The sequence below is a fragment of the Anser anser genome (assembly GCF_964211835.1).
Source record: "Anser anser genome assembly, chromosome: 8".
In the NCBI taxonomy this organism is placed as follows: domain Eukaryota; kingdom Metazoa; phylum Chordata; class Aves; order Anseriformes; family Anatidae; genus Anser; species Anser anser.
This window is the reverse complement of record NC_139728.1, coordinates 8,889,922-8,909,433: the sequence shown is the minus strand read 5'-3', so window position 1 is coordinate 8,909,433 and position 19,512 is coordinate 8,889,922. Positions and strand designations below refer to the sequence as shown.

Here is a 19,512-nt window from a genome sequence, read left to right as displayed (position 1 = left end):
CCAGCAACAGAGACAAAGGAAGAGACTAGAGCAGCGGGTATGAAGAATACCCACTGTTGAAAGCACTAGCAGGAGATTTATTAGCAACACAGAGAAACCATTCTCGGGATTATGCCTTACTTGCATGTTTTGCTATTTTGCTGACATTCAAAGTTGTCAAACAGACACTCGGGTGTGTTGCAGAACTCGTCACACTGTCCATTGAAAAGCATCCAGCAGCGCAATGAAGAGGAGCAGTTGGCCCAAGGATCTTCCATTGTCAGGGAACAGTCGCCTCCATCCCACTGGCAGGCATGAGTGTTACAGTCTTCATCACAATAGCCATCTCTTGCTTTTTCTGCACACTGGGAATCCAAACATCCTAGAGGCTCTTGGCTGGGATGTGTGAGCTGCTCACACTGGCTGCCTTGGGCGTGATCAGGACACTGACAATAATAGTAAGGAGGCTGAGAACGAGGGTGGCAGCTTCCACCGTTCTGGCAGGGGGCACTGGCACAGCCCGCGTTTGTCTGGCATTCCTCTCCCACAGACAACTTGGGGCAGTAGCACCGTGGGCCAGATGATGTCTGGATGCACTGCTCGCCCTTCTTGCATTTCACTTGCCCACAAGTACTGTGGCTGCTGAACTCACATTTTGCCCCAGAGTAACCCTAGGGGAAAAAGAAAAAAAAATCTGGCTCAAAACTTATTCTTCACCATTCTGAGGGCAGGAGGCAAGTTGTCCCATGCAAACCCTTTCTCCCCAGTAATTCCCTTAGCCTTATCACAGAGCATGCCATGATTTTCTGGATCTAGCTTCATGGACAAACTAGGAACTTGCAAGACTCTATTATATTTCTGAATGGACTTAGAGCTGTGAACAAGGAGAATCTTGCAGTAAGCACAGAGAACGAAGGATAGCAAAAAAAATAAAAGTTAAAATTTAATGCTAGCTTTGACAGAAAAGCCAGCTATGCTTCCTCAACAGCAGAACTGTTTGGGAGTAACAATAGGCAGCATCATTCTCCTACGGTACCTGGAACCCCTGGGTTTCCCAGCTAAGCAGATAAATTGAAGGATAGATAAATTAGAAGATAAACTACAGAGTGTCCAAGGACACAAATGCAAGTACACAGAAGAACTGTAACCAACAACGGACCAGTGAAACTAATGTGTCTGTAGCCAAAGATGAGGCAGGCAATCCAGTTTCAGGATGTGGTGCTTACCGGAGGACACTGGCAGATGAACCCGTCTGGCATATTGCTGGCAACAGCACAGGTACCTCCGTTCTGACAAGGCTTCCGAGGACACACATCTATTACACTCTCGCAGTGACGACCTGAGGTGTAGACACATGGGGAGAGAAGAGCAGAGAAATGTACACGTGCACATCATAAGCCAATCACAAAGCAAAACACTAATTAACAGCCAACAAGTCAAATGCTCCAGTGAAACTTTTTCCCCAGAAGTAAAGCACACCTCTTCAGACAACGTATGGTAAGTAGCAGCCAAAGACCACCGCTATTCCAAAACCTACACAGGTTATCTGGAGACAGCCCACCTTGTGGGGTTCTCCTCAAGAACACGTATGACACAGCGCAAAAACAGAATTTGCTGCTGTCACCCTTAAGTCATCCAGGCACAAGACTACAGAAACTAAGGGTTCCTAAGATTTCTTCACTTTTTGGGAGATGCTCAATGAATCCAAATGCAAATCGCTCTCTGACCATGAGTGAACAACCCTCAGCATCTGGCAAGGACACACAGACGTGAAGAGCATCTTCAGCATCACCTAACGCTGGAAGTAACATAAGTGCTCAACCTTGGACTAGGCAAGGAATCCTGAACAGCTGACAGATCACCCGACTCATGCACCTGATTTCCTGGAAGAAAATTATGCCTCAGGACCAGATGCAACCTGGGTGAATTGGATGAGCAAGGAGAGCCTACTTATGCTGGTCAGCTAGGCAGAAGTCTTACTGCACTGACTAGCATTTGCAGCAGCACCCAGAGTCAAGCTCTGGTGCCAGCATTTAAAAAGATGAGGATGACCTAAACACGACTTGGACCCCCCAAGGAAAATGTGAATAGAAGTCTCCACACATGTGCGGCCAAGCCTGAAAGCTCACAGACAGGAGCAGACAGGGCAGGATGGCCCACAGAGTCCTGGCATCCTATCAGTCACAAACCACAGCAAAGCTCCCCCTGCCTCCTCCCAGGCAGGAGGGTCAACATGGAATGTGCAGAAGACGAACAGCTAGAGGAAGAGGCATGCTCCCCCTCTGTGCCTAACATTTCCAGACAGATTTCATGTCTGTGACACAGCAGCTCTCCCTGCTCCTCCTAAGGAGCTGCAGGTCTGCACTCCCCATGCTGCAAGTTCCAGTAATGCTTCCATGAGAGCCAGAAGCAACACGAGGAATAAATCATAAAAGAATGGTTTGTATTTAAGCTTGTGTGTTTGGCTAATATCCCACACCAGTATCTTACCAGCTATCCTGCCTCCAACTCTGTCATGTGTCATTCTTTTAGGAACTTCTTATGTCAGTCTATGTAAAGCATTCAAAAACTACTGCAAGAACTCTTTAAATGTGTGTTCTTGTGATTTATTTGCATCTGACAATCACAAATTTAGTGGAAAAATCTCATCGCCTTTAATTTTGTAAATAAAAAGAAGTAAAAACTACTGGTAAAGCATGCAGAGAAGGTCACTGGTAAGCAGAGAAAGTGAAAGGTTTTGATGGAGAAAAACTGAATACATAGGAAGTTAAATTGACATGCAGACTGGGAAGCTGAAAGTTAAGACACATCTGGAGACTATTAGCTCCAACTTATGCCCAGTGGGAGGCAGAAAGCAGAATAGCAGTAATACTGACAAAGATGATGTCTAGAGAGAGCTAGACATAAGTCTGTGTTGTGTGAATTTTTTGCGGAGTTGTGATTCAAAGTTGGATAAATAACCAAGGAATGTACAGCCTGTCTATGCAGAGTATTCCATCCTGGCCACACCACCAATGTAAGGAAGAGAGTGAGGGTTATAAAAGGAGGCCAAAAGCTAATTATGGATACTATAACAGTGATTTACATAAAATTCATATGCTGCTTTGCAAAAGGAAAAGCCACGAAGATGATGACACAAACAGTTACACTTCCACTATCAGAAATGTTAAATTATGAAGGAGAAAAGCATCACAGAAGACAAAATCCTGGCAGCCAAGCGTCTCAGGAGATTCTTTAGTCTGAGACAACTCTGGAAGCCCAATTTCTTAGATTTTTTTTTTCCCTAAAAAGTGTTTTAAAAACTGAAACATGCTATAAGGAAACAATCAGATATTGTAAAGGGAAGTGACTAGATAACGTGACTGCCAGGACGGGAAAGAATGACCATTTTTCAAGATTATCATTCTGTAACTGGAAGCATGTTTACGAATACTCACCAGTAAAAGCACTACGACAGATGCACGTATAATCATTTATCAGCTGAACACAGTCCAGACTTCCACGAGGGTTACAAGGATTAGAGAGGCATTCATTGATATCCCCCTCGCATCGCTCGCCTGCAAAGCCTGGGAGACAAACACAGCTATAGCCCCCGATCTGGTCAATGCACTGCCCTCCGTTAAAGCAGCGGGGTACTCCCGAGTCTGAAACACAGTCATCCACGTTCTCCTCACAGAAGCGACCTGTCAAAATGGTAAAAGAGGCAGTTTGAGGATAAGGAGTCATGGCCTCATTTCCTATGGCATGCATCACATTTTTGAGAAACATAGTCCTAGATATAAACAGGTAAAGATACCAGCTTAATGCAACCCACACCCAGTGCAGTCAGCAAGCCTCAGATCTGACCTAGGAAGCATGTGGTTTAGATCCAGACTGTTCTCAGTGATATGTCATACTGGTATTTAGCAGCTTTCATGCCTGACTTAATTTAAGAGCATAATTAAAAACACAAAAACAAAACAAAAAAAGATACACTCAATTTAGCCCTGTGACTGAACATAGCCAGAGCGCCCTGTGCTGTCCCTTGCAGGGCTGTAAGCTTCCCACCATTCATTTCACTTGGCAACAACCCCGAAACTCAGCAAAGATCATTTGTAGCAGTATCATTAAAACAGGCAACAAACCAACAGAAAAGCAACCGTGATAAAACACAGATTCCTGGCCGACATGCCGTTTCTGCAGTTGGACTTCTGGGGCCTGACAGTAAATTCTCAGCGCTGCCAGTGACGGCAGCTTCTCCCTCTCCCTGTGGGGTTCCTTTTCAAGAGAAAAGGTCTGGTCCTGGTTCTGCCTCAGCCACACCGTATAACGGATAAAAGGGAATAGAGATGGTAAGCTGAGCAAAGACTTGTCTGTTAACACCCCTGATTCGTGCTACATCGAGCTGTTGTGGTGGTTTCACAGCTGCCACCAGGTATGGCACTATATGATACGGAACATCCCTTTGGTAGGCTTAGGTCAGCTGCCCTGGCAAGGTCCCCTCACCACCTCTTGCTCACCCCAAATCTACTGACTCGGGGGGAAGATGGGGCACTGGAGAGAGTCCTGATGCTGTGCCAGCACTGCTCACAACAGACAAAACATCGCTGTGCTATCAGTGCTGTTCCAGCTACAAGCGTAGAGCACGCTACATGGGCTGCTGTGGGAAAAGTTAACTCCAGTAACTCCATTTGCTTACATATGGAAGATGCTTATGTGGGCATCAGTAAAGTATCCATTTCAAAGTAGGCCTGGGACAAAAACTAGGTCTTCATATCATAAATAATGATACCAATCTTTTCTAGTTCCTTTCATTAAAAAAAAAAGTCACCTCCAAAAACTAATTCATCTCAACAAATAATGACTGAGGAATTAAATAAAAGAAGCACATTCAGAACCCTGTACAATCTTTCAGAGGTGGAGGGGTGCTTTAGTACATCACAAGTTCTGGCAGCACAGAAAATAGCACAAATACATGCTTTGATGTAGAGATATAAGAAACAACTCTATTTTTGCCTTTACACTGAAGGACCAAATTAAGAACAATAGACAAAGAATTGCTGAACACAATGATTTGCAATAAAATAAACACTTATCCAAACTGGTGAGATGTGCTGACAGCCACACTAAACTGAATGAACTGGTAATATCCATGTGTAGGACGCAAATGTTAGATTGTAAGTGTACTTACAACTAAATTCCTGGTTCATACCTATCTAACATGCATCTGGAGATTTTGCCTACATTGAGGTGACATACTTCAGAAATAAAAAGTAAATTCAGAGGAATGTAAAATCTAACTGATTTGAGAAATAAGATGCCAGGAAAAAAAGTCAAGTAAGAAAACATTTGATGATGGGTTAAAAAAATGCATTCTCTCTGCAGTCCTTAATATTTTCAACACTAGAAGGTAGGGCAGCCAAGTGGTCAGATTTAACACGGAAATTAAGGTTAGTTTTCAAGAAACATGGTATTAAACAAGTTATGGAATCATACTTACTGAGAACTACCATTATGTAGCTGGTCTTCTTTTTTTAAGAAGAGCTTTTATTAAAAGAGCTGAAACGGTTTCAGCTACCCTACAGGCATTAAACTATTTGCACAAAAGGCTCCAAGAGAGGACAATGCATGGCCAAAATTTAAACAAGGACACTGGAAATTATGGAAGAACTAAGCAAGTTTTCTGTATATTTCATAGCATCTTAGCTAAAAAGAAACCCTGGATTTACTGAAGCAGATAGGGTTGGGAGAGACCTTAATGGCAATCCAGGCCATCCCCATTGCCAAAGAGGCATCATCTATTCTCAGAGGACACTGTCATGACCTATTCCTTTAAAAGAAAGAAAAAGAAAGCTCTGAAAGACAGATCCCATAGCCTAATTTACATATTTATTTTTAAAGGGAAAATATGTATCTCAAGGGATTTAGTGCACTTTGGGAACATTCTTCAAAGAAAATAATGCATTCCCTTTAGACTCTGTCAGGAAACCAGTCAGAAAGGAAAATTCATTCTTGTAACGTTCACTTAATTGCAGAGTTTCATACCCCGAGTGCCTGGTGGACAGGAGCACTTGAAATGGTTGACGAGGTCTATACACGTTCCTCCATTCTGGCAGGGCTGAAACTGGCACTCATCCACTTCATATTCACAGTTGACACCCTGGTATCCAGGCACACACTACCAGTATAAAAATACGTGTCAGTAATCTTTTCATAACAGATACATTAGCAGACATCTGAGAAAGGCTAACACAGACAAAGTGAATCTTCAAAGGGACAGATTTTAACTTCCTTTGTAGCTGTACAATTGCAAGTGATTTCAAGGGCTGCACAGACAGACAGCTTAAACACACAACTTGACCACATGACTACTCAGCTGTACAATGCATGTCTGAATTTGAGTGACTTTTTTCCGTAAAATACGGCAATCAAATCCTGAAACTTCTTGGCACTGAGATTGGCTTGGAAGTTTTGACTTAAGATTTACGTAAGATCCATCCTTTCCTTCTGGGCATGTGCTTCCAAGGTGTTCTGACATTTTCCAAACCTTAGGAAAGTTGATACGTCACAATCTCATGGTCCACAGTACTCTCTACATCAGCTTGTAAGACTTGGAAGACAGTGGATGGCATCCCCCACTTTGAAAGGCAAGGGATACTTTGCCTGCCCAATAGGGTGAATACAACATTCCTTTAATGGATGACAAATTTATTTTAATATAAACCAAGAAAAAAAAAAAACTTCAAGATATAAACTCCCACCTCTGAGGAAGCAAGGAGCTCAAATGCCTATCAACTATACCTCCCTTACAAACACACTTCCTATAAGTCTTGCAGGAGTACTGCTTCTGCCACAGCCAAATTAAAAACTGTTTCCAGGTATAGGTTGCTTCTATCCCACTTAGAATCTATTCTATCACTTGCACATATTTAATTTCTTTCAATGCCTTTGCAATACGATGCTACAAGTATTTAGGACACTTCCTAGTAGAGCACTGTGCATTACCTCGCACTGGTATCCACCCAGGTGATCCCGGCAGGTGGCACCGTTCTGGCACGGGCTGGAGTCGCATTCATCCAGCTGCTCCTCGCAGTAGCTGCCCGTGTAACCCACCCGGCACTGACAGCGGTGCGTGTTTCCAACATTCAGGCAATGACCAGAGTGCTGGCACAACTGATCCATAGTGACTCCTGAAACAAAGTTAAATAAAATGAGCAAACACATGAAACACGCCTGCCATCAGCGTTGGTAGCTCAGCCAGGAATTAACCCAATGAATTGAAAGTGTGAAATTGAAAAATTGAAGAGTTACTCTTTAAATCACAGTGAGTCAGAACCACAACCGGCTTCTGAATGAAGTCCCTGCTCTGTCACGTTTGGATCAACCACCAGCATCAACACTAGCATGAATTACATGGATTGCTGTATTATTTTACCACTGGCAGGTGAATACACATCTCTGAAGTATTACTGTTGCAGGATGAAGGTTCAATGTACCTAAGAATGTATGCAAAAATTATCGGAGCTTGACACCTTGCTACTTAGACAAGGAGTCTGCTTATTTGGATTTCCTTGACTGAAAATTGCATGACACTGTTCAAGAGCCTGGACTCCAAGACACCTTCCATGAAGAAATTTAGATCTTTTACACATGCAATATTTGAAGTAGGAAATTAATACTTGGGGGACAGTCTTAGCTGTAGCTAAAGTGGGCACTTAGTAGCCAGTCTTCTCTGAGAAAACAGCTTGAAAGGTAAGGAGTTACAAGATGCCTTTCACAAAGGCGGTATGTCTTAAACCTGGCCATCCTGGGATTTAGCAGAAAGATAAACAGCCAACGTATTTTCCAAAAAGGCAGTCCACGTAAAACAGTATTACTGAAACAGTCTTTGGAAAGTTTTTCAATCTCCTAAGAAATATTATAATTTTAATGGTAGAGACCAGTGTCTTATGTCATGGAGAACCAGAAAAGCCCTGATTCCTAATACAACCTTGCAGAGAGTTTTCTAGCTTAGAAGTGGCTGTGACCGACCTCCTAGAGGTGAAGCTCTCTGGGATTTCCAATGCATGTGTCCACAGGCATTTGAGGAAAGGAGGCATGGATTAATGATACCCTGTGACATACTTTTAGTTAAAGCACCGAAGATGCTTATTTACCCCTTTGTGAAGCTGCCACTTGACAGGAGACGTTGGGCACATCGCAGTAAGCACCAGTCCAGCCAGAAGGGCAGACGCATCGAGTCTGGGCTCCAGTTTGGAGACATGTGCCCTTGTTCTTACAGGGAGACCTGCTGCATAGATCCATAGGTGTCTGCAGAGTGAAAAACACAACAAGATCTATAGCAAGAGCAGTAGGAAACACCATTCAAAGTATAAAGTTCAAGAGGCAAAGAAAGGATGGTAGGCTCTGCAAAACTTGTTCCATGTAGTATTGGAAAGAAAGGAACAGTACTTCACAAGTCTAAGGTAAGCACTTGTACGTCTATGAAAGAGCAAACATACAGGAAAGTAAACCCCAGGTGGCAGCATAATTTCAACACTAAGATGATCCTCACACCTTGCTATGCAGAGCTGGCTGGCTGCAGAGCTTTAGCTGGCTGGGTTTAAGTAAATTCAGTTTTATTTCAAACTGTGCTTCCATTTCTACTTTAGTAGGAAACTTCCACCTATCAACAGTAACAGGTACTTTTTCTTCTCCCAAACTCCCTCCACCTTCACTTTTTTTTTTTTTTAGGGTAACAGATGTGTTCCACATTTTGCTCTTGGCTTTTCCTTTCATTAGCTCACCACACTTGCTTTTGGCCCCATTTGCCCTAGTATGCTCTCTGAATTTTTCTGTCTTTGGAGATCCATTTGAAATCCTAGAACTGTTTTAGGAACTGAAAATGGGTCAGAGTATACTGCCTTTCTTGATTCCATATATAAAAGCGTACGATATCTAAACAGACTGAAATTCTTAGTAAATCATCATACGAAAGTGGAGTGAGGACTCAGAATAACTGTCTGATTTAATATAAACCAGCCACTAACTATCACTTCCTTTTTGAGCACTTAGTCTTCAAAGTAATACAGCTATTTGATTGATTTCAAGCTGACTTGAGGGAAGGATGAGGTTTGTAAAGTGAGTAGTACTGAATTTTGGCTGCAAAACACAATTTCAACTGCAGAAAGTTCTGCTTTTCAGATGCAAACCATCTCCCCACAAAGACTAAACGAGAAAAATCCGTGCTTTCACAGGCAACCAAAAAGAAACTTGGAATTCAGTTTTATCACACTCATTTGAGTGTGAAGAAGAAAAACACCGAGCCTCTTGCTTCTGCATTTGTAATGAGTAGCTATTTTACATGCAAATTCCATAACTTATGAATCATTGTCTGATTCTGTTCTGTGTATTTAGCTTTGCTAATTAGGTCAAGCCAATTTTCCCCTAAGACAAGAACTACAGTGTAGCTGTTATCTATAATTCTTTCCAATACAGCTTTCGGTAGTACTTCTAAGTTTAGAAAGTTCAGACTTCTTGTACAAAGGGAATAATACAACGTGATCAAACTTCTCTGAATGTAAAGCAAGCAGACTTTCTGAGAATCCACATTTAATTTGGGGACAGGAACATTAATCCTTTTCTCAAGTAATAACAAAGCAAACATAACAGAAGAAGAACTACTAAACTTCACAGGACTTTACAATCACTCTCAATACTAATTCTCCCAATGAGGTTTAAGTGGTGTGCCCGGAATGCATAATTAGGGCAGCAGAGGGGCTGCTTTTTTATATCACTTCATTACTTTGCATTCACTTCCTCCGTTAGCAATACTTAGAAGCAGACCTGACAATTTACTGTCTCGCACTGTACTTCTGGAAATGCACACCCCCCACTGCTACTAAAATGCTTATCTAACACCCACTGTGGTATGAAGACACATTAGCACAAAAGACAGTTTCAAAAATCCTTGCAAAATTTTAGTGCTTTCCAGTAGTTTCAGACATTCACCATTCTATTTTTTTTTTTTTAAATGGCAGCAGCACTCAGACTTCTTATGAAAGAAGCCAAAATGGTGTTTGCTGTTCCAAAGCAAGAGAGCGCCTCAAATCGTTCTTGCTATTTTGATAAGCACAGGAAAAGAAATCATTCTAATTTGAAAAAGGAAATCAGCACTGTGCTTCCACTGTGATATGCCAAGTTTCACAACTTAAATTCAAGTATTTCTATACTTAGAACCAAGCATCGTGGCTGAAATTAGATGTATTAATTCTAAAAAGGAAACTGGAACATTGTCAAAATAACATTTTCCCATTTAATCTGTAACTCATCTCTTGCAATGTCTTTGTATTTCTGGCAAACAGTCAAATTCACATAAGTCTAATAGGTACTAGTCAGTCATTTTCATTAAGGGTTTGCAGCCCCTATGCTTACTGTGGAAAACTAACTGGCCTGAACTTAAGTATGTAAGTAAGGCTAGAGCTTTTTATTGAAGTTGTGAATAGGATCATCACTTCAGTTACTGCCCCAAAACTTTTGCTGACTTTATATGCATGGAGGAAAACCAAAAAATTTTAATCAACCTGGAAGAACTATACGACTCTGTACAAAAGAGAACAGTTAACTTCCATGTCCTGCTAATCAGACTGATATCCTTCCATTTAAGTGGTATTTTTTCTTTAAACACAGTATTCTGTCTTAAGTTCAGACAGTTTTATGCTTCAAATGAAATGCAGCATTTTCAAAACTAACAGCTGTTTTCATTAAAAACACACTTATCTAGAAAGTTCCAGTAACACCTGTCTTCCAAAAAAAACCAAACAAACAAACAAAAAAAAAACCAACCAACCACAAGCATTTTTCTCCTTCTTACAAGCAGACGCTTTTGGATTTCCAGAGTTTTGACCAGGGGCACCTGCTCTGCTACAGAGAGGCTCTGGACTAAGTTTTCCCTGGAGTAACAGGCCAACTACCTCTTACCAAAACTGATGGAACAAAAGCACTTGCCATGTTTACTGCCTCACATCTGACCAGTAACTTCTGCTGTTGGACACTTCAAACAACAGTTAATTGCCTATACAGAATGGGCAAGAAAATATCACCCACCTGACAGTTCTTCCCAGTGTAACCCAAAGGACATATACATCGGTATGTGCCTAGGCTGTCCACGCAAGACCCTTTGTTCAAGCACGGATGTGAATCACACTCATTAATTTCCATGAGGCAAAAGGGTCCCGTAAATCCCACTGGACACTGGCAGGTAAAAGAATTGATGCCATCCACGCAGGTACCACCATTGAAACAGGAGCTGCAAGAGCGAGAGCAAAGGTACAATGAGACAAAATGCAATAAGCTCACAGACAGAGATAGTATGTAAACATAACTGAAATGAGACAGAAAACCAGACTGCAGGATCATCTGTGCACTGGTAAGCTCCAGTTAAAGAAAAAGAGTAATTTGGTGGGACTCCAGTTTACTGTCTTTTACCTTGATGAGCAAAAAAGTAAACCAGGGTTTCAACGAGTCATTAGTAACAGAGTTAACTTCTCATAGAAAGAAATCTTCCCAGGTTCAGTATCACTACAACCAGTACTGTATCACATAGTTTGTTCAAACTGATAAACTGTACACAAGTTTTATTATGAATTCTAATTGCATTACAAATTATGAGAAAACTATTTGCCCTTTTTTTTTTTTAAGCTTCAAAGTAGTCATAGGTATGTTTTCTCAAGGAAAAATTTCATAACATGCAAAACACAAGCATGCTCTTCATTGAATTTATGTGAAAGCATTGGTACCGCTAAATCCCTTCCTCTTCTTCTCATGAGAACCTTACTTCAGTCCTTGATTTGTAAAACTACTCACATATGCACTGGCAGAATTCAGATCAAAGGAATCGTTCCCCCCAACCTTCTGATCATAAGAAATCCTGCCAGAGTACATGTCCTACAGAGAACTTACTGGGAAAATTAGGACCTCATGCAAAATTAACTCCTTACAGTTTTTTCCTCTAAAGAAATGTCTGCCAGGAATCTCCTGCTCCTCTGAAAATAACCCTAGATCACACTCAAGATAATCATCTTGATAGAGTGCACAAAATGAATTCCTGCCTGTTATCTGTCTTGCACACTGTCAAAGGGTACTTTCCGTGAGAGAAGTGACTGATTCATCTCCTTGCAAGTTTTAAATATCTAAATTCTGACTGCAATTAAGTTCGAGATGTCAACACCAACCTATTTATCAGAGCAGTTCTTCTGCCTTGTGGGCTGAATTCCATTTTACAAGGAGCAAAAACTGCCCTTAACATTCATGACAAAAGGAGGAAAAGACAGGAACTGCAAATCATTTGGCATGTTTCACGGCAACCAGGCCCCCACCTCCAAAAAAAAAAAGGCACTCTCTCATAGGAGTTCTCACACAAGACAAGGAAGACTCACTTGAACCAAATTCAAATTAACCAACCATCATCATGCTCTTAAGTATGGCTCAGTAAATTTTGGTGGAGAAGGTGTGACTGGTTTAGCTTGGCAGACCGTGTAAGAATTGCTAGGTGCTTCATTCGTACCTGCAAGACTGGTTTCTATTCTGACTGATAAGGAAAACAACCAGGATGAACCTCAAGGAAGAACCAGGCGTTCTGCTAAAACACCCAACATACTTCACTTGATTAAACAACTGTTGTGCAAATTAAACACACCCTCATCAGTGACACAATCCTATTCTTAAGATGTTAAAATATTTCCTCCCCCACAACTGCAATTTAAAAAAGATAAGAAAGATCTTCGCTTTGCAGACAGAAAATGCATGAGAATAGCAAGAGCTCTACATTTAGGCACCTTATTTACTGAAACCAGATTGAACAGAAGATATTTTGTTTTTTAAATCATTTCAGGCTGTATTAGAAATTGTTTCCATCTGAGAATCTAAAGTTACTTACATCCATCCTAATGAAGCTTAAAATAAATATGCAGAAAGATGATGGATACAGAGAGTTAACCCTCAATGAGTTTTTAAAGAGTACCAAGTGAACCAACTACACAAAGACAAGCTGTTGAGCATTTTATCTCAGTTCCCTACCTCTCTCTTAAAATGATCTGTTTCTAATCTCAACACTGCTAATCCCCAACTAATTTATGAGCATTAAAAGGTTTCTCTGATGATTAAACCTTTCCAGTACAAAATTTGTGGATTTAGTGCCTTTAATGCTTGGTTGCCTCTCCATAGTTTTTCCTACCTTTTGGCTTCCATTATTCGCACTGAACTCAGTGCTAATTTAACTTTCTTGCCTTTCTGAGAGTTGGCCGTTGCTACCATTTTTGCTGTTTTTCTTTTTCTCAACACAGTAATTGTTCATAATCAGTCAATTCATTTCCCTCTTTTATAACGCTCTTACCAAAAATACAATTTATTTGTTTTATTAAGTTAATAAAACATCTGTTACTGTCTTAACATTTGTTAAACACTGTCATATTCCTCTAAGCTTTGGAGCTAAGCTTCTAACAATGGAACTAAGCATCTAACAAGTCTTGCAAACACAAGACCAACTTTGACAGGCAGCTATCTTTCAGCTGGTATCCTGCACAAGGTAAGCAAGTTTTCCTTACGTGTATTGCAAGCATGTCCCAATGACAGAAGGCAGGAAAGCAGATCCTCATCTTTAAAAAGTGCTTTCAACTCACAAGCACACATTTTGTGGCTCTTCAGTACAGCATTGCAGTTCTCACCTCTCAGTGCATTCATCGATGTTGTTCTCACAGTTGGTTCCCTCAAACCCAGGCTGACACTTGCATGTGTAGCTGTTGACATAGTGGGTACATGTGCCTCCATTCCTGCATGGTTCGCTCAGACATTCATTGGTATCTGTTTGACATTTATCTCCATGAAAACCAGGTAGGCAGATGCATGAGAAAGAGTTTATCCCATCCACACACGAAGCTCCGTTTTGGCAGGGATCTAAAATAGAAGCATGACATTAAGCATCAAAGGGGATAACAGTAAAAACCCAGGCCTATACTTGTAGCCTTTAGGGGGGAAAAAAAAAAAAGTATTACACAGCCCAGAGGGTAACAAACTGCAAGTTTTCCTAAGCCACTTTATGGAAGAGATAATTGCAAAGTATTACCAATAATGAATTCACAAGGAGGTGGGAATCAAGACAAAGCTTCAGGGCCTAAAGGTTTCTCTGCTGAGATTTGTTCAACGAAACCTGTCTCTCAGTCTAAAATTCAAATTCTGCTTTTTTGAAGAATGCCTACTGATAAGAATACCAACAGCTCAACAACAATTTCTTCTTTCTTTCCAAGTCTTCTTCACATGAAAACTTAACCCATTCTTTATCCAGACACTCTCAAGACAGAAGAGAACTTGTATGCTTAATTCTAAGCATGCAAGCAGTACATTAAAATCAAATGTGTATGCATAAATTTGTATATATATAAGCACTTACACATAATTAAGTGCTTAGCATTCTTCCCAGTGTCAAAGGTTGACTGAAGAAAGGCTGGTGGAAAAGCCCAAGAATTCATACTCAGCCTTGGATTCTTCTCACCTCTGCATTTCTTGGCACTTTCTTTATTACAACCATACTCTTTTATTTGTACATCACCTATATCTTGGTCCAAGCTACCCCCTACTACTGTATTCCTTCTACTTCCACAAGTACCAATCTACCCAAAAGATCTCAACCACTCAGTAGTTTCTTCCTGCTTTACTCCTTCCACTTTAAGAACTACATTTCTATGTCAGATACTGCCTCTGAAGCCAGCTTCCTTTTCTACTGTGTCTTGCCTAGTCCAAAAGCCTGCATATGTAAAGACAGTGAGGGAAAAAGAGAGGAGGGAGGAAAAGACAGAAAAAAGTCAGTAGTTTTTTTAATCTATGAATATCTTCAAAAGTACTACTAAAATACAAACTTTAGAATGCAAATAAACTCATCCAAAAATTTGCAGTTCAACTTAAGTACAAGATCATTTTGTGCTGGTAAACGAAGAAAACAGATGTGAAAGGTAATTAAAGCTCATTTATTGACTGAGAAATATGCTCACATGATAAAAATTTGTGTTATAAGACAGACACCTGCATCCATTTAAAGGTCATCTGACTACTGCAGAGAAAGAGCACATTCAAAGCAAGACCCCTGGCAGCTATAAAATATTGTGTCTGTAACAGCCAACCACTTATGACTGAAGCCAAAAGCTGTGCGTTAATGCTCTGTGCTGCACATTTATTGGCAGAAAACGGAGACTGGAGTATCAACTTTTCAATAAGTTCTTGTTATTGGAGGATTTGTTTGCTTCATAGATTAAAGACATTTGGCTCAAGCCATGGAAGGTTTTTGTTATGCTAAATGAAATCAGCTGTAGCAGTAATTGGAAATTCTTCTTCAACCTCATGGGTGTGCTACATAACAGACAACACTGGATGAATCTCTCAGCTCAGAGAGATTTTCCAGCTGTTAAAGAAAGAATGATGAACACTTAAAACGTTTTTATCTTCAGACACCCATGTAAAACCTACAGGGACAAGCCACAGTTTTGTTGGTTTCAGGAAACAAAGCTTTGGATCAATGCACCGAAGTGTCATTTTTTGTACTGTACCTGTTTGCTCAGAAAGTGGTAAGCAAAAACTCAGGCTAAGCCAGATGTCTCGGAATTACCTGGATTCTTCTTTAGAGCAGTCACAAATTTAATTTTTTTCAATGCAAAACATGACTATCTAAATTCATACCTGAAGTCTGAAACACTTTGGTTTGGTTTTAAGCTATTCCAATAAAAACTAGTTAGTCCTTTTTTCTTTTCAATAGGCAGCCAATTATAAAAGTAATAGTATATTGTGATCGACTCCAAGGTATAACAACGCACTTTTCAAATAGTAACGGATGAGCTTTTAAACACACAACACTTTCCAGGAGACTGATTTTATCTGATGATACAGAATATGCCCAGCAAGAAAAATAATTCAGTATGTATTTGGTTTCCCTTGTACTGTCAAGGGCATGGAATGAGCATTTACTTTCTTGTAATTTAAACTATTTCAAGACTCACCACTGTATGGCTTACCCTCCTGCAGCTGATACCTATTCCGGAATACAGTGCCTTCCTGCTGTTCAATTTGCTTTCAAACATGGATTAACTGGAACAGCAACAGAACCCACTCTTTCCAGGATACTAATGTCAGACAGAGACATTTCAGGAAGGACTGCTATGCCTCAGATTCCCACCACACCTCAGTCAAGCTTAACTTTGAAATACAGGTAAGCCCTGCAATGTTACTTTAACTTTGCATATTAAAATTTCAGGCAAATGAAATTCTTCATTAAACAGTGTTCCTCATTAAAGTATGTAAATCCTAAGGATCATTTCAAGTTAGGAATCTGAGAATAACTCCTATCATCAGTTAGAATACAACAGTCCATTTCTAGCATCTAAACGTAATGGATTTTGCCTGCCTTAAACATGCAAGTATTACAAGGCTGAGGTTTTGAGGTGTTTCCCCCCACCCCTGGTAAGAGATTATAGAGGAACTTTGAGCATCTGCCAGATAGTAGTCATCAATAGTAAAGCAAAATTATTTCTAGGTAAAAGGAGGAAACACAGAATAATCCCCTGATACTCACTTGACAGGCAGTCATCAATGTTACTGTCACAGTCTCCTCCAGTGAAGCCTGGACGACATTCACACAGGTAACTGCCTTGAATATTATGGCACAAAGCATGATTTTTGCAGGGCTTCGAGAGACATTCATCGATATCCACTGTACATCTCTCCCCTGAAACATGGAGAGCCCAGAAGTAAGATCTCTCATTGTGTCAATGATCAAAAGGCTCAATACCAACACCGTTCAGTGTTTTAAGTACTTTATGTTCCCCATCCACATTACCTTCCCAGCCAGGGGCACACTGACAGGTGTAGCCTTCAGAATCAGGAGATTCTTGGCAAATTCCTGAGTTCTCACAAGGATCAGGGGAACAAGGAGCAACCACTACCTGGCAGTTCACACCTGGAGTGCAGAAAGGGAAAAAACAAGAGAATATACTGCTAAGAGCTTGGTGCTTCTCAGAAGAATGAAAAAGGATTGCAACTTGCATGATTACCCTACACAGCAGTGGACAGCATTTCCACTTTTGAAAAATCTAAGCAGAAGATTGGAGCATTCCTCGTGGGCTCAGTGGGTACAAGCAGACAGCAAACACAGTAATTCCTGCTAACCTAAGTTATTTTGAAAGGAGTGACAGGAAGACAAACTCACTGCACTGAGCTGTAGAGGGAGACAGGGAAGCAAAGGGTGTAAAATTCCTGCCCGTGAAAGACAGAGAAAGGTACGAAGATGCAGCTACTACTGCTTATGCAAAGTTTTAGTCTTCTTTAATATCTTTTCCCATTGTTACTCTGATCACATCTTTTTACTTGCTCTTCTAGTTTTCACATTACCCTTACAACCCAGTTCTAACACTTTCTTCTTCCTTCTTTGAGTAGTTTTTGTAAAGCCATTGCTAAAAACTGAAGACTTAGCCATTCAGTCACTGGGCAAAAAATTCATCAGCATTCTTAGACAGTGCCACTACCAGGCATAACCTTTTCATTGAAAGATTACCTTATCACATTCCGATGAGCTGTGCATAAAACAGTGTTGCCTGTGCAACATCTCTTGTAGAATGAGACAAACTCATCCATATCACTGCATGCCTATAGCTGATTTCATGCTACAATTACAGTATTACTATCTTTTTTTCCCCTCCCAAAGTATCTTTTCTGCACTTAGATATCTGAAGAAAAGGTGTCAACATTCCAAGAAGCCATATTTCCCCATTAAAGGTTTTCTACACTTCAGAAAGTTATTGTGAACAGAAGAGCATTAGACTTCCAACAGATTAATGCTCCTTCAATTCCCAGTGCATGTATATAGCTCACATAGCTCAGTTTAACTTTTACGAAGTTAATTTACAAAGTAAATTAATTTACAAAGTAAATTAAGCTGACTGCAACCAGGACATTTCTTAGTAAGTTCAAGCATGGCTTAAATATGGTCTTTCAAAGCATTCCACTACTGTATCATGTCTACGTGTAACAACTGCAATTCAACTTCATATAACCACAGCATTTTCCCTCCATGAAATTTAATCAAAAGATTAAAACAGCATTAAGGGTACAATAAAGCAGAAAGAAAAAAAAATTATTTTCAAATTTTCACCTTTGAATCCTTTCCTACAGGTACATCTATATCCATTCAACAGATCCTCACAAGTTCCTCCATTCTGGCATGGGTTTGATTTACACTCGTTCCCTTCTGTCGAACAGTAATCTCCTATCCAACCTGGGTCACAGACGCACTTGTACCTTTAAAAGGCAAAAACAACAGCAATTTGAGAACATTTTGATATAACTCTTCTTCTCTCCAAAATATTGAGAATCAACTCACACTTAACACCATACTCTCTCCCTCCTGTTAAGTTTCCACAAAGCACTCAGCCAGCAATATGTTTCTGCTTTGATAAGACATCGCAACACATTTAAACAAAGACAGGAAAATAAAAGACTAAAAAAAGTGGAGGGGAACAATAGGTTCCGAAGATGAATAGGCTAATTTAATACAAAGTAGTGGTTACAAATGAAAACAGCTGGCTGGGAACAGCAGCAATTTACCATGTTTCAAAATCTCAAGCAGAGCAGCACTCCACCCCTATGATGTAGAACCAAGGTGTCAGTGAATCACCCTGGACTCCAGCCTCCCTAAATACATGCTGGCCATCATGCAGACAAGACTTATTTTATCTGACCCTGAGCATAAGGTGTACATGGGCATAAGCATGAATGCAGGTGATGACGGACAAGATGAACCAAACCAACTTTTTTCCAAGCTTGCATGGAGGCTGAACTAGAAATAAAGGCAGCGTTGCTGTCAGCTCCAAGAAAATCCCAAATCCTGTCCTACAGAGCTACCAGAAATGGCAAATCAATTCCTCACCAAGTGCTGACAATGCTTCCTAGGACACAGCATGTGTCTGGGATCCACTACTATCCCTCATACAGTTGGGAACTTTCACATCCTCCCTCCCCCCACCTGCCAGTTCCACAGCCCCTGTGCTCCCAGGACCCATGTCATTCATTTAGCACAGAGTCATCGTTAACAAATGAGGTCTTCATTCAAGGCTCCTGAACTCAGCATTTGGTCTTCCTGGATGGGATGATTCAGTAACAACTGCTGCTATCAAAATGGCTAAAAAAAGCTTTTCTTTCTTCTCTCAGGCATGCAACAGTGTGACTAAAGCTGATGAAATCTCAGCCTTGGATACACTGCTCAAAGACATACACTGCTCAGAAATAAATCTCTTGATCTCGAGAAAGCTGCTAGAGGAAATGGTCAAAGGCAACTGCTTACTATCAATCCCTCAAGTCAAACAGGGTGCCATGCTTTTAAAAAAAATAAAAAAATGCTTTTCCCCAAGAAATGTAATGACTGGTTTTACTGGGGCAAAATGTTAAATAGTTTTGAAGGAGAAACAGGAACGAGATGAAGGGCATGAACTACTAATTCTTATTTTCTTCTTGACTTTTCATACTGAGCTCCTTTCCTAA

At 40.6% G+C, this 19,512-nt stretch overlaps 1 protein-coding gene across 1 annotated transcript in view; it reads right to left on the bottom strand.

The window, feature by feature from the left end:
* Positions 1–19,512, bottom strand: part of NOTCH2 (notch receptor 2) — an 85,578-nt gene that overhangs the window by 13,811 nt on the left and 52,255 nt on the right. The window contains exons 14-24 of the mRNA XM_083847663.1: positions 18,128–18,273; positions 16,817–16,936; positions 16,553–16,705; positions 13,662–13,890; positions 11,044–11,245; positions 8,115–8,268; positions 6,964–7,148; positions 6,004–6,136; positions 3,417–3,662; positions 1,206–1,318; positions 121–650 (exon numbers count right to left, since the gene is read on the bottom strand). Coding sequence (XP_083703789.1) covers positions 121–650; positions 1,206–1,318; positions 3,417–3,662; positions 6,004–6,136; positions 6,964–7,148; positions 8,115–8,268; positions 11,044–11,245; positions 13,662–13,890; positions 16,553–16,705; positions 16,817–16,936; positions 18,128–18,273 — 2,211 coding nt within the window. The remainder of the gene's footprint in view (positions 1–120; positions 651–1,205; positions 1,319–3,416; positions 3,663–6,003; positions 6,137–6,963; positions 7,149–8,114; positions 8,269–11,043; positions 11,246–13,661; positions 13,891–16,552; positions 16,706–16,816; positions 16,937–18,127; positions 18,274–19,512) is intronic.